At 35.9% G+C, this 15,840-nt stretch overlaps 1 protein-coding gene across 5 annotated transcripts in view; it reads left to right on the top strand.

The window, feature by feature from the left end:
• LOC127869012 (rab11 family-interacting protein 4A-like) overlaps positions 1-6,907 on the top strand; it is a 52,132-nt gene extending 45,225 nt beyond the window's left edge. For 4 of the 5 annotated variants that reach the window (XM_052411263.1, XM_052411264.1, XM_052411265.1 and 1 more), the window contains one exon: positions 65-6,907. In XM_052411263.1, the coding sequence (XP_052267223.1) occupies positions 65-178 (114 nt within the window). In that variant the 3' untranslated portion in view covers positions 179-6,907. The remainder of the gene's footprint in view (positions 1-64) is intronic. The other variant, XR_008044366.1, reaches the window with a different exon arrangement.
• The last annotated feature ends 8,933 nt before the right edge of the window (positions 6,908-15,840 follow it).

The following is a 15,840-nucleotide window of genomic DNA, read 5'->3' as shown; positions in this document are numbered from 1 at the left end:
GGCTCAAATGTATATTTAAGTAATATTGTTAAAAAACATAATTTGCACTGATTTCCCTTTTCAGCTTATGAAGTCCCTGAGAGAGCAACAGGATGTGAATCGAAGACTTTCTCAATATGTTGACAAAATCCTGTTGACAATTTTAGAAAAGAATCCATCTATTTTGGAGAAAAAATAGCAGTCAGTTGGTGATTGAACTTAAAGTAAAACAATAGGCATAACAAATGCCTCACTGTGATATGCCAGACACACATGTTGAATACAACACAAAGAAGTGCTTATGTGTGATATATATCAAACTGTGGTTGCAGCAATATCTCGGATATCACCGACATTAGAAATTATTTATTCAGCATCATTCTAATGTTATATATGTTAGCCCAAGGTATGGCAGAGTGTGATATACCGTTACATCAACCAGAGGTAGTCACAGAAATATCACAGAATCTGCAGGCATCGGATCATTAATTAGAATGTGATGTGCTTAGATATCACATATATATCACATGACTGTCAAAGTTGATTTACAGTCTGGAAATGATGGGGTTGCATGGTGTACAATTGCTCATGTGAAGTGACAGCCAGGCAATAAAATAGGAAACGAGAAAATATTTGCACTGTCTCCTTAAAATGCTTTTTTGTGGCAAAGTTCAAGTGAAGATAATATTTTTAACTTTTAGAGTTCTTGGATTTTCACAACAATATTTGACTGTTGCGACAATGGGTCTTATGCCAAATTAACAGTATTTATCAGTTTGGCGAGGAGCTACCTGTTTGCTATGAGACAATTGGTCTTATGCCAAATTAAAGTCACACAGGGTTGGCAGATAGGCGGTAAGCGGATAGGTAGCTCCTTACTGGACTGTGTGAATGCCCTTGCTTATCTGGAGCTAAATCTGCTATATATGGCATAAGAACCTCCCACATGATGGGCGTAATGTCAGAAATTCAAGATGTTGTTAATTTGATTTTCAATTAAATGTTATTTCTGACCATATTCAATGAAATCTTGTTATTTACTTGACCAAATTTATCAGATGTAAATTTGTAATATACTTGTTTATTTATGAAGATTTTGTCATGCAAAATGCTGCTTTTATCACTGATGCATATCGCTTAAGATGAAAAGTAGCATGCTTTTATTGTGATTTTTTTCCATCTGTTGTGATGTTAAAGCATATCAGTTGTTTTATGCTTTTCAAGATAATTAGTTTTTATAGTGTATTTTACTGTTAGACTACAACCATTTTATACTGAAATCATTCCACTTTTTGTTTGATACATGCTTTGCCTTGTGTTCACTGTTATTTGCTGTAAGTGTGTAATATTATAATTATGTTGTTATGCATGTTGCAAACAAATGTCATAAGTTTTCAGAGATATGTTTATATATGAAATCGTGTATTTTTACTTGTTCTCTAAATTTTCATCAACTAATACTGAATAAACAATTGTTTTCATTTTTTGGTTTGCAGTTTAGCCTATTTGGTACGTGTTCATTTTTTGTTTGTTCATTTATGATGGCATGTAAGACTTTATGTAATTGTTTGTGATTACCTTTTGTCCATCTTCAATCATCAATATTTGCCTTGTAGACACTCTATAGGCAGCATAATTTGCCCAATCTCAATCAAACGTGGTAGTAACATTTGTCCAAGTGATCTCTCATCCGAATTAGAAACTGGGTCAATGGGCTAAAAAAATTGGTATCGAAGTCAAATTAAAGAAAAGTCTTGAGTCCAAATTTATTGCCAAATCTTCAAAAATATGATGAAATCATTTGCCCTGATGGTATTTGGGATGAGTTTTATACTGGGTCATGCAGGGTCAACAACAAGGTCAAAGTAATGAAAATCTTGTGAACACTTTAGAAGCAACATTTATTGCCAAATCTTCATGAAACATATTCAGAACATTGGCCCCAATGATATGTTAGCCAAGTATAATAAAGTCACATGGTGTCACTTGATGTCAAAAAAAGGCTCAAAGGTCATATGAAAGAAAAAGCTTGAGAACACTCTAGAGGCCACATTTATTGCCCATTCTTCATGAAACTGGGTCCAAACATTTGTTCCAATGATATCTTGGTCCAGCATGAAACTGGGTCACTTGGGGTAAAAAAAAGATCAGTCACAAGATCAAATTAAATGAAAAGCTTGTGAACTCTTTACAAACAAAATTTATTTCCAATCTCCATGAAACTTGGACAAAACATTTCCCCAAATAGTTGCTTGGCAGAATTCAAAGCTGGGTTACCTGGGGTCATAAACTAGATCATTAGGTCAAATTATAGAAAAAGCTTTTGAACACTCTTGAAGTCAAATTTGTTTGCACTATCATCATGAAACTTTCTCCGAGTAGGATATGGTTCCAGTCCATTGACAAACTTTGCTGCAATGAGGCAGTCTTTTGTGAACACTACATTCTCATAACAGATAAGTTCCTAAGGGTCTGAAGGGAGCAACTTAAGGCAAGTGGCCCTCTTGTAATAATCATGTGGGATTGTGTTATCATATAATATAAGTTGTTAATTAAAAAAATAGCAATAACTACAAAATTTGTTTATAAATACAGATTTGTTCAATGGGATATGATAACATGTGGTTATTTATCACTATCAACTTGTGTTCAAGCTTTATTGCAGTATAATTTAACGTTGAAATTGATGATCCATAGACGCTTGACTACAAATCTGAGGATTGTGTAAGATCGCTTTCATGGCCACATAACTTGTGTGGACATAGGTAATGCAATTATAAAGGCCCTTGTACCTTACCTCTGAATAAAGGTATTAACTCAAGTATGTTGCTAGTGTGCCTTCCTTGAAATGGCCAGTTACTTAGCAAATATGTGATTTGTAAATAATTTGAATTTATTAAGTTTTTAAGTTTAAAATCTCACTTGGGTTGAAAATATGTGAATTCAGTCTAATCATTAAATGTAACTCTAAAGTGACTGAATATACAAGAAAAGAGGCTACATGTTTTTGTAGCAATTTCAAATTATTTTGTAATTTCCATCTACTAAATATGATTATTTTAATATATTTTTTTAATACAACCATGATAAATATGAATTATTGTACAATATCACTTCGAGTTTGAATTGTATGAAAAGGGTTATTATATAAGTGGAAATATATTTATTTTGTAATAAATCAAAATAGTTCCTTTTTTCAAACAAGATGTATGTTTTTGTCATGTTATATGTCCTTTAATTACAAAATTAAATTGATGACAGTAATATTTAGTAGTAAAAGATGTCTTTGGTTTGGTAAAATATTGAATTTGTTTCTTTTTACAAATGAAATTCATACAGCTTTGTTACAGTCAGCCTAAACATTTAAAACACATATAATAAATCATATAATTATATCATAATAAATTAATAATAGCTAATGCCCCATGAAGTGTACTTGTCATTGACATATAGATTATCGTACAATCCTCTTGCTATTCAGTTGTAAAAAATGTTTTTAATTAAGGTTAACAAGGAATTAATCGTGGTTTGTGGTGATACACTCCTCAAATATTTACTTTACAATTTAAACTGTTTTTACACTTCTTTGTGTAATATTTGTTCATGAAGAAATAGTTTTTTTTGAAGGTGGACAAGCTACAGTGATTTTTTTTACCAGGTTTTCCGAAGGAAAAAACTGGTTATTAGATTGGCGAATGCGGGCGGGCTGGCTGGCTGGCTGGCGGGCTGGCTGGCGGCCGGGCGGGCGGGCGGGCGGGCGGGCGGGCGGAACAAGCTTGTCCGGGCCATAACTATGTCGTTCATTGTCAGATTTTAAAATCATTTGGCACATTTGTTCACTATCATTGGACGGTGTGTCGCGCGAAATAATTACGTCGATATCTCCAAGGTCAAGGTCACACTTTGAGTTCAAAGGTCAAAAATGGCCATAAATGAGCTTGTCCTGGCCATAACTATGTCATTCATTGTGAGATTTTAAAATCATTTGGCACATTTGTTCACCATCATGGGACGGTGTGTCGCACGAAAGAATCTCCAAGGTCAAGGTCACACTTTATGTTCAAAGGTCAAAAATGGCCATAAATGAGCTTGTCCTGGCCATAACTATGTCATTCATTGTGAGATTTTAAAATCATTTTGCACATTTGTTCACCATCATGGGACGGTGTGTCGCACGAAAGAATCACGTCAATATCTCAAATGTCAAGGTCGCCACGACTAAAAATAGATTTTTTTTAAAAACATACTTACAAAGGGGGTTAATTTTGTTTGTTCTTTTCAAAAGTTCAGTTTGAGTTTCCTCCCTTTATCAGATTTTTTTTTCACAATGAAAACCTGGTTTTGTGACAATTTTGTCCCTTGTTTAAATTTTATAACAAGAAAAGTTCCTTTTGTATCATTACCCTCTCTTGCATCAGGATATTGAGGGAACATGAACTGAAAACAATGTTATTTCATCTTTTGTATAACTTATTTACTGTTATTAATTTGACATGTGAAATAATTTTGATGGTCTTGTTTAGTAAATCATGTTATTTGGAACATGTTGAACCTTTTTACTCAATACTTTATCTACCAGTGAAATTTCCCTTTTAATATGTCTTTGTCATACTCCTTTTTCTAGTCATTTGAAGGTGTTGTTTTTTCATATTACTTTGTTGGGTTAATAAGGTTATAGGACAAACAATTCACCTCCCTTGGTTGTATATAAAACTGAATTAATTTAAAGATTGACATTTTCATTTCATTTTCCAGTATAATCTGTAGAAAAGGAATGTGCAGACATCTAAAACATAGGGTATAGGTAATAAACCTGTTATAATACAGGTTCCAAGTGTTAAGAAGGTTTTTAGATATACAATGACATTTTAGGTTAGCCATTTAAAACTTTGATGCATTAAAATGCAAACTGGAAACTTAACTTTGGGTCCAGACTACATTGTTAGAATATCTCCGAAATATGTTATCCTTAAAGTGGTACTGTATGTTTTTATATCAACATTATACTGTACATTGTTCAAATGCTGTTGCTATACTTTTCAACAACTAAAAATTAATTGTTAAGAATAGCCTATGTTCAGAAATTAATACATGTACATTAGTACGTCCTACAAAGAAAACAGAAATGTTATGTCACTAACCATGATTGCTTGTTGGTGCATTTGAAGTTTCAATAATTTAATTCAAACCATAGGTAGATGTTGATATATGACAAATTGATCTGAATTTACATAACATAAAGTTGTTGCTACAAAATAATTGATAAATAATTGATATTAACTGTTTTGCTTAACATAAAGCATGATTATACCCCCATTACCATTGGTAATGGGGGCTATATAGGAGTCACTTTGTCTGTCGGTCTGTCCCAAAATTTCATCCGATCTTCACCAAACTTGGTCACAAGTTGTATCTAGATGATGTCTAGGTCAAGTTTGAATATGGGTCTTGCCGGGTCAAAAACAAGGTCACAGGGTCACTTAGTGCGCTTTAAATTGAAAGTTTGTCCGGACCATAACTATGTCATTTATCGTTAGATTTTAAAATGACTTGGTACATTTGTTCACCATCATGGGACAGTGTGTCATGCGAAAGAAGTATGTCGATATCTCCAAGGTCAAGGTCACACTTGGAGTTCAAAGGTCAAATGCTTGTCTGGGCAATTCTTTGTGGTTCATTGTGAGATTATTTTAAAAGTATTTGGCACATTCGTTCACCATCATTGGACGGTGTGTTGTGCGAAAGAATTTTGTCAATATCTCCAAAGTCAAGGTCACACTTTGAGTTCAAAGGTATAAAATGTCCATAAATGAGTTTGTCCAGGCCATAACTATGTCGTTCATCGTGAGATTTTAAAATCATTAGGCACATTTGTTTACTATCATTGGACGGTGTGTCGCGCAAAAGAATAATGTCGATATCTCCAAGGTCAAGGTCACACTTTAAGTTCAGAGGTAAAAAATGGCCATATATAAGCTTGCCCGGGCCATAACTTTGTCGTTCATTGTGAGATTTTAAATTTATTTGGCACATTTGTTCACCATCATTGGACGCTGTGTCGCGTGAAAGAATTACGTTGATATCTCCAAGGTCAAGGTCACACTTAGTTCAAAGGTAAAAAATGGCCATAAATGAGCTTGTCCTGGTCATAACTCTGTCGTTCATAGTGAGATTTTAAAATTATTTGGCACATTTGTTCACCATCATTGGACCGTGTGTTGCGCGAAAAAGAATTATGTTGATATCTCCAAGGTCAAGGTCACACTTTGAGTTCAAAGGTAAAAAATGGCCATAAATGAGCTTGTCCGGGCAATTACCATGTTGTTCATTGTGGGATTTTAAAATCATTTGGCACATTTGTTTACCATCATTGGACAGTGTGTCATGCAAACGAATTACGTCGATATCTGCAACGCCAAGGTCATACTGTGAGTTCAAAAGTCAAAAATTGCCACAAATGATCTTGTCCGGGCCATAACTATGTCATTCATTGTGAGATTTTATAATGACTCTGTACATTAATTTTGTTCACAGTCAATGGACGGCGTGTCAATGCAGCATGTGGGGGTATACGTCACATCTGTGACAAAGCTCTAGTTTGATTTATTGGTAATTAATACATTTTGTATTTTTTAAAAGGCCAATAGATAATTGAAGTTGTAGTTTTTAATATAAAAGCATGTTTTGTTTGTTCCCTATCAAAGTTTTGAAATAAGTCATGAACAAGACAGTTTATGAGAGAGAGAGTTTCAAGTAATTGCCATTGTCATGAGTATCTGTTGATTGTTACTGCATTCTATACGCTATTTTTCTCATTGAACTTGATATTTCTGTCTCAAAAGGCATCTCTACCATGTGATACTGTGTGTCAACCAGTTGTTATTGTATGTTCATAATTTATTGAATAAAAGTGTGGCAGTAAACAGAACCTCTTTTTGTGTTAATGTGATCATTCCTTTTTTTGCTAACCTGAACACAATGTTCTCATGGTGAGCTTTTAGGATCGCCATTTGTCCCTTGTGCTCATCCGTTGTGCGTCATCAACATTTGCCACTCTAGAGGCCAGATTTATTTTCCGATCTTCACGAAACTTAGTCAGAATATTTGTTTGAATGATCTCTTGGCCAAGCTCAAAACTGGGTCATGTGACGTTAAAAACTAGATCCCTAATTGGTCAAATTAAATAAAAAGCTTGTTAACACTCTAGAAGTCACATTTATAGTCAAGTCTACATGAAACTTGGTCAAAATGTGTTCTTCTGATAGCTCAGGTCAGTTCGAAAATGGTTTCGGTCGGTTAAAAAAAAAACATGGTTGCCAGGGGGTGGGGCAGTTTCCAGTATATGGCTGTAGTGAAACCTTGTTAACAATCTCGAAGTCACATATTTAGTCCTATCTTCATTAAAAATGGTCATAATATTTTACCAATGTTGATGTTGTAAACCGGGTTGTTTTAATTGGAAACATCATTGCAAGGTTAGTCTAAAAATAGTTCCGGTTTGTTTAAAATCAAGGCCCATCAGGTGGGTTGCAGTTTTTTTATGGCTCTAGTGAAATATTGTGAACTTTCATTACATGTAGTCACATTTTAGTTCTTAATGAAACATGCTGAGAACATAATACTATGTTGTAACGATATATTGATTAGGCTTGAAAATGGTTCCTGTGCTCTTTAGAACATGGTTTCCAGGCGTTAACGATATTCGTTGTATATCCTGACTTTGAAATAAAGGCAGACTTTCTAAGTTATTAAATTAAAGGCAAAGGTTTGAGTATTGCTGTGTTCTTTTCTTTCACTTAAAAGTCGCATATCCAACGCATGAAATGTTTGTCGTGAAGTGCACATATAATTAACCACATAGTAGTGTTCGTAGATACACATTTTTCTGTGTTATCATATCATATGTATCCTCACGAGGCTTATTATGAATTTATTTCTTCCATATTGAAACATTTGATATTTGATTAAGACACAGACTTCAATCAAAAATAATAGTCGCCAGTTAACCCTGCCCTCATGAGCATTCTCGGAACCGATTCGACGGCGAAAATTACAGTTTGGCGACTAGAAAGTAACCTGAGAATTTTATGTCGCACCAAAGGGGTCGAAACTTTAACTTCTGCTGCTTTTAAACGCTGCTCGACCAGCATCTAGATGCTGCAACAGAAAAATCCTGCTCGACCAGCATTTATTTTTAGAATAAGCCCTTGAACCCGCAACCAATCAAATTTGAGCTTACAAATGGACGTCATAAGCTACCTCTACGGAAACGAAATAGACCTGCCAATAACTTTAGAAAAACTGAAACGAACTCATAATCTTTGTTTTAATCAATTAATCAAAACAGAGAGCCTACACTTGAGAGCATCAATAATTAAGAATCATTAAGTAAGTAAATCGATAGAAACAGAGAACCTACACTTGCGCACCCATTCTTATCAGTCATCGTCGTAATTTTCGCAAAAGTTTTAACAGCCATTAGACATTAATGATCGATTTTCTTATTTAGCAAATGGCAACAACTTTTTGATCGACTAGTTTGCAGCCGGAATATAAAGCATTTACCGTGTGTCAATGTTAAACTTTAAACTGGTCGTCGCATAAACTTGCAGAAAAAATGAAAAAAGTCACCATTCACGGCGGCAGCCATTTTTTTCAAACAAACCAGGTTCGCAGCAAATGGCAAATATAGCAAGAGTTCTGATTGGCTGATGCCATAATCTAAAAATAAATGCTGCTCGAGCAAAATTTTTTTCTACTGCAGCTGAAGTTAAAGTTTCGACCCTTTTGGTGCGCCATAGAATTTCTGGGTCCTACTTAACACTGCAAAAGACATTCAAAGACACGCAAAGACATGCAAAGATACGCACAGACAGACAAAGACACGCACAGACAGACAAAGACACGCACAGACAGTCCGTCTGTCTGTCTGTTTATCTGTCCGTCCGCCCGTCCGTATTGATGTCGCTCCTTCAGTCAGTGGGTCCTTTTTTCCGTTTGTCAGTGCGTATGTCAGTCCATTTGTCAGTCCGTATGTCCGTATATCCGACAGACGGACAGACGGTGAGAAATACAGACGGATATACGGACGCAAGTAGGAACGGACGGACATGCAGACGGAAAAACAGATGCACGGACAGTCGGAAATAAGGACACACGGACGGACATAAGAACACATGGGCACACGGACATAGAGACGGACGGACAGACAGAGAGACATACCGAAAAACAGACAGACAGACAAACAGACGATACTCACGGACAAACGAAAATAAGGAAACACGGACGGACGGACACACGGACGGTTATACGGACGGACGGAGGAACAGAAAGAAAGCAAGACACATTGACAGACAGACAACAGACAGACGGACAACAGACACACACACAGATGAAAAGAAAGACAGACACAGAAAAAAAAAACACAGAAAAAGAGACAGACGCACGGACAGACGGAAATACGGACGAACGGACCGACGGACACACGTATGACGCAACCATTTGTTCTTTGACAAGAATCGAATGTTCCGAATGAAAATAACGCAAACTGACATCATAGCGAATGAAAAGGACATTATGTTAGATAAACCCGCAGGATAGTACAACAAACACACTGCATATCATGAAAACACACATCATACCGTGACGAAAACACAGCATACCATGACAAACACACAGCATACCACGACAAACACCTAGCATACCATGACAAAACACAACAAACCCTGACAAACACACAACATACCATCGCTCATTGGGTCATTGTCGACCTGAAATGGCTTGAAGTAACCCCGGGGTGACTAGAAGCCGATTGATGTCACCCTGGGATGACTTCAAGCCGATTCCAGTCACCCGGTCGGCTTGAAGTCACCCAAGGGTGACTTCAAGCCATTTCAGGTCGACAATGACCCAATGCTCTAAACTCATTGGGTCATTGTCGACCTGAAATGGCTTGAAGTCACCCGGGGTGACTAGAAGCCGATTCATGTCACCCTGGGGTGACTTCAAGCCGATTCTAGTCACCCGGTCGGCTTGAAGTCACCTCAGGGTGACATGAATCGGCTTGAAGTCAACCTAGGGTGACAAGAATCGGCTTCTAGTCACCCCCGGGTGACTTCAGGCCATTTCAGGTCGACAATGACCCAATGAGCCATACCATCACATACACACATCATACTATGGCTCATCTGGTCATTGTCGACTTGCAATGGCTTGAAGTTACCCGGGGGTGACTAGAAGCCCATTTAAGTCACCCTGGGGTGACTTCAAGCCGATTCTTGTCACCCGGTCGGCTTGATGTCACCTCAGGGTGACATGAATCGCCTTGAAGTCACCCTAGGGTGGCAAGAATCGGCTTCTAGTCACCCCCGGGTGACTTCAAGCCATTTCAGGTCGACAATGACCCAATGAGCCATACCATCACATACACACATCATACTATGGCTCATCTGGTCATTGTCGACTTGCAATGGCTTGAAGTTACCCGGGGGTGACTAGAAGCCCATTTAAGTCACCCTGGGGTGACTTCAAGCCGATTCTTGTCACCCGGTCGGCTTGATGTCACCTCAGGGTGACATGAATCGCCTTGAAGTCACCCTAGGGTGGCAAGAATCGGCTTCTAGTCACCCCCGGGTGACTTCAAGCCATTTCAGGTCGACAATGACCCAATGAGCCATACTATGGCAAGCACACAGCGTACTATTATAAGCACATATCATATGATATAAACCCACATTATTTCAATGAAATTCAGAGCATACCATCACAAACACACAGCATATCATGTAAAAACACACAGCATGCCATGACAAACACACAACATACCACGACAGACACACAGCAGACTATGGCAAACACACAAAATATCATCACAAACACATAACATATCAACACAAACACACAGCATACCATCACAAACACACATCATACCATCACAAACACACGGCATACTATGGCAAGCACTCAGCATACTATTATACACACATATCTTATGATTTAAACCCACATCATTTCAATGAAACCTCCGATAAATCAATAGTCAACAGGAGACAGACGTGGCGTTCCATAGCCTTCATTAAGTCATGTAATGAGCAATGTCATGTTAAGGCAGCTATGGCGTTCCATATTGTCTGGTGTCATGCTTTATTATCCAACGCCATTGGCGAAGGGATATTGTTTTGGCGTTGTCCGTCCATCCGTCCGTCCGTCTTCCCGTCCGTCCGTCCGGCACTTTTGTGTCCGGAGACATATCTTGGAAGTGCTTTGGCGGATTTCATTGAAACTTGGTATGAGTATATATATGGATAAGAGGATGATGCACGCCAAATTGCATTGTACACCATCTGTTAATAACGGAGTTATGGTCCTTTGTATCTTGGAAAATGCTTTTTTGAGTGTTAAATATAACATTTTTGTGTCCAGAAGCATATTTGCGGGGTATATCAATTCAACGTATTTGCTTGTTATCGCTAAATCAGCGCGACGCTATGCCGTGCCACTGCTGAATGTCGGCTCGCTTTTCACACCACAGTAAATTATCGACACGCGACCTCTTACCTAATGGCCGTTAGGGTCTGTTTTAGCATGTTAAACTGTGACGAACTGATAATACGCCGCACGCCTGCTCTTTGAGATCTATATAAGGAACCATTTGGAAAAGATGTTTTACTGGCTGTCCGGTTAGCGAGGTAATTTGATAGCTCCCGGCACATGTGAATTTGGCATGTTGTTTAATTCCTGGTACAATAAAGGATACCATACAATTACATTGGGGCCCTCGTTGATAATGATGGGAATTTTTTTATCAAAAGATTAATTACATACATACGAACTTGAAATGTATTTTCGCACGTAACAATGTGTTTAAAGGCTGTATTTAATAATTTCAAAATGCACAATATACAATTGGACCATAATACAAATCAAAATAAGAAAGGCCCTTTATTCCTCCAGGTTTTAAGATAATCTTAAGTACAGAGCCAAAGTCGAAACGAATGAATGATGTGTTAAAAAAACTGAAAATAAAATAGCAATCAAACAGAATCTAAATACACCAATCAGTGATGCCGAATGGAAAATGTGTTTTCTTTTGCCTTTTACATTTTATACCGATTCACATTTCCTATGGTTCCACTCCAGTGTAGAATTATTCATAGATTTATTGGTACGAACTATTTACTTTTTAAAGCATATTTTGCAAATGTTGGAATTACCCATATGCTCTTTTTGTTCAAATAGTGAGGAGACTATAGAACATCTATTTTGGGAGTTTACCACTACACAACTAGTCATAAGTAACCTTTTTCCAACTAATACGTTCCCCTTTTTAAGCAAAAAAACTATATTCTTTACTATACAGCATCCAAAAGTGATTCAATAAATAATATGTTCATTTTTACTAAACTTTACATATTCAAGTGCAAATTGGCTTTAATAATGACGTCTGCTGTCGGCGTAAAGCGTTACATCAAAAATGAATACGAACACCAGAGGAATGCTGCAATTTTAGCAAACAATCTCGTCAAATTTGGATATTCATGGAAACATGTCTTCGATAATGCACCACACTTATCACTTTGACCTGGATTTTAAGTTTCGATAAGACCTGTAAAAAGCAACCTTTCTGGAGATTACTTCCCTTCTCTTTTTTTACTTTCTTTCTTGCTATAAAGCTACATTTTTACATTAGCCTTTGATTTTTAAAAGACACTTCTTTTGGTACATATCTGCTTACACATTTTCTCGAGCTAATGATAATATGTTTTACTCATGAAGGGTAAAAAAGAAAAAAATCTCTCTGCTCTTATCCCAATGTGGTAATTGCATATTGGTCACATCCTCATTTTTACTGATTCTTTTCGGTTTTCTTTGTTTTTAATTCTGAGCAATACTTATGAGAGGCCTTCCACAAAATTGTGATTCTTTTGTGAGATAATTTAATTATATATAATATACAGTAGTAATACATTTTTATTTATCTTTAATCCCTAGATTTGCAATCCTTTTTAATTTGAAGTAGCATGGATTTCCCTCTTTTTTATCAAATGTCGACTAGTAAATCAGCACATTGCGTGCTCTCAAATGTTTATATTATATACACGTGCTTGTGCTGTCATGATGTAATGTAATGAAAATAAAATATATCGACAGAAAAAATACTGTATTGCTCAATACTTTGAACTGAAATAGTGTATACCCATCAATGTTTTACTTAATTGTATTTGAAAGTAATGATAAAAAATAAATCCCGAGCTACCTATACCCTAGTGTTATGGCTTAAAATCAAGAATTTTCTGTCAATATTCAGGTGAGGGTAATAGTACGGGAATCAGCTATAAAGACATCATTGTTTATGGAAATGAGCCAGGTTCAAAATAAAATAAAATAAATATTATTTGTTCAATTTTAAGATCAATAGAGAACGGATTACCGCCCATCGTTTTAATGTATGAGGCTCGACACGAATTACGATTTTTTCTGAGCGTCATCTCGTTTATTGCAACACGATTGGCCAGTAAACTGCTTTGTTTCGGTATATCTTAGGATTTTACTATATCAATGTTCGAGTTAATTTCTAATAAGCTATTTTTGCATTTGGGTAAGACGGAATCTGTTTTGTTTGGCTCCACAGCAAGGTTAACGTCTGGACCAAATCTTAATGTTGTATGCAATGGTAAACATATTGAAGCTAAGGATTCTGTTAAGTATCTTGGGGCCACTCTTGATCAAAGTCTATCTTTTGATTCAATGGCTAGGTTAACTATCAAGAAGGCTAATGCTAGGTTGAAGTTTTTGTACAGGAAGAGTAAGTTCCTACCTGTTAGTTAACCCCAACTCTAAATGTTATTGGTCACATCCCTTATACAGCGTCATTTTGATTATGGTTGTTCAATTTGGTATAACAGCTTGACTCAGGAACTTAGGAATAAATTACAGGTCACCCAGAACAGAATGATCAGGTTTGTGTTGGATCTTGAAGCAAGGGCTCATATAGATCAAAGTCATTTTGTCAAGCTAACCTGGTTACCAGTCTCTAAAAGAGTTGATCAAATCATGTTATGCCATATGTTCAAACTCTACAGTGGTAGATCACCAGGTTACCTAAATGAGCATTTCATTCCACTTAGTTCAATTCATAACTATCCCACTAGGTTAAGAGTGTCAGTTGCTGCTTCCAGTGATTCATTCACAGACACTGGAAGATTTTGTTTGCCCAGGGTTAAAGTTTTGGTAAACGGTCATTTGCATATCAAGGTTTTCGGCGTAGCTGTTTAACGTCACTTATGACCTTAGATGACCTTCATTCGTGATAGGTCCGAAATGAATAAACCCGAATTGTGCATTGGCTAATAATACAAAAATCACCGTAAACATTGGCAGTCTGGTTCCCAGACTAAAACATTGGATGCATATCATTTGAACTGAAATATGAGTATATTGTAAATTACATGTAAATTACAATACATTTAAAACTATCATGATACAAAACATCTTCTAAACATTACATCGAAACGTTTCTCCTTAGTTTACGAAGCAGTATAGCATTAATCACATGTCTGTACAATTTTAAGAATCTATTGTTTACATGCCGTTGCGGCAAAACAAAAGACAACAAAAACAGGCTAGATTGCACTTTACCGGTACGCAGTTGTTTACCACTATCGACAAAGCGGGGGTTTGGGGCGGTAGCCCGCGATACTAAGGAAATATATAGGTGTTGGAAATATATCTGTCTTTGATTTATTATAATCCATATTTGCGTTTATTAGTGTATATATGTTTCTTTGTACTTTGTTTTGTTCATTTTTTTAATATAAAGTTCTGTTTTTCAGCAAAAAATTCATATCACTATGATGCTTGCAATATTGAGTCTTTTATGTTTACATTCTACTAACATATGTACACATTATAACACATTATCTTTTATTTCATTCTAACATCATGTTCATAGTTTTTCAGTGGTGAATATGTTTTCTTTTCCTATTGAAACTAATGTATTACCCGTTCAATTTTGAAAACTTAGTCATTACAATACTTATTGACAATAAAACATACAATTTCACCTCTTCTTGTTCTTCATTTTTATGTGTTAATACATTAAAATATAGTATCTTAATATCACTCACTACCTTCATTAAAATACATGGTCGCTTCATTCCATCTCCTTTCACTGGTCGCAAACATTACAACATCAACGCCGTATATCTTTTTTAAGATATATCTTGTTCTATCTGGAATGAAATGCCACAACATATAAGACAGGCTAAGAACCTCCCCAATTTCAAATACACCGTCAAAACCCATCTGTTTGCTACTATTTGAGTTTGTTTGTTTTTTCTAGTTTTAATTAGTTTCTGTTTCTAGGTCAACTACATTAAATTAATGGAAATAAGGATTTACTTCCTTTTTGTGCTATCCTTATATTTTAATGTTTGTGACATGGTTTACATTTTTAGTACACACATACATATATAAAACATGTATTTACCAATAATAGTATTATTATTTTACTGTCTCTAACTTTTAGATTAGGTTTTATAATTAATTGAATTTGTATAAACCTATATCTTTGTTTGCTTGATTTGTCAACTATAATGCTATTTTAATTTATTGGTTTGCTATTTCTGATGCCATCAGCAGATAAAACTTATTTTATGTGTAATATATGCTTTATGTACCATGTTCTACAAATTGTTAAAATAAAAAATAGATGAATGAAAAAAAAGAGTATTGTCAATACAAGAAGTTTTACCATAAATCACTTAGACTTATATGTATCTAAGCGTTTCTGACACGAATAATTGACCAGCTTTGCAAATTCCTCACCCGTATCGACGCATATTTCATATGTATAATAGATTA

The sequence above is a fragment of the Dreissena polymorpha genome, chromosome 2 (assembly GCF_020536995.1).
Source record: "Dreissena polymorpha isolate Duluth1 chromosome 2, UMN_Dpol_1.0, whole genome shotgun sequence".
Classification (NCBI taxonomy): domain Eukaryota; kingdom Metazoa; phylum Mollusca; class Bivalvia; order Myida; family Dreissenidae; genus Dreissena; species Dreissena polymorpha.
The sequence above is the reverse complement of the archived record's forward strand: the minus strand, read 5'-3'. Positions and strand labels throughout refer to the sequence as shown.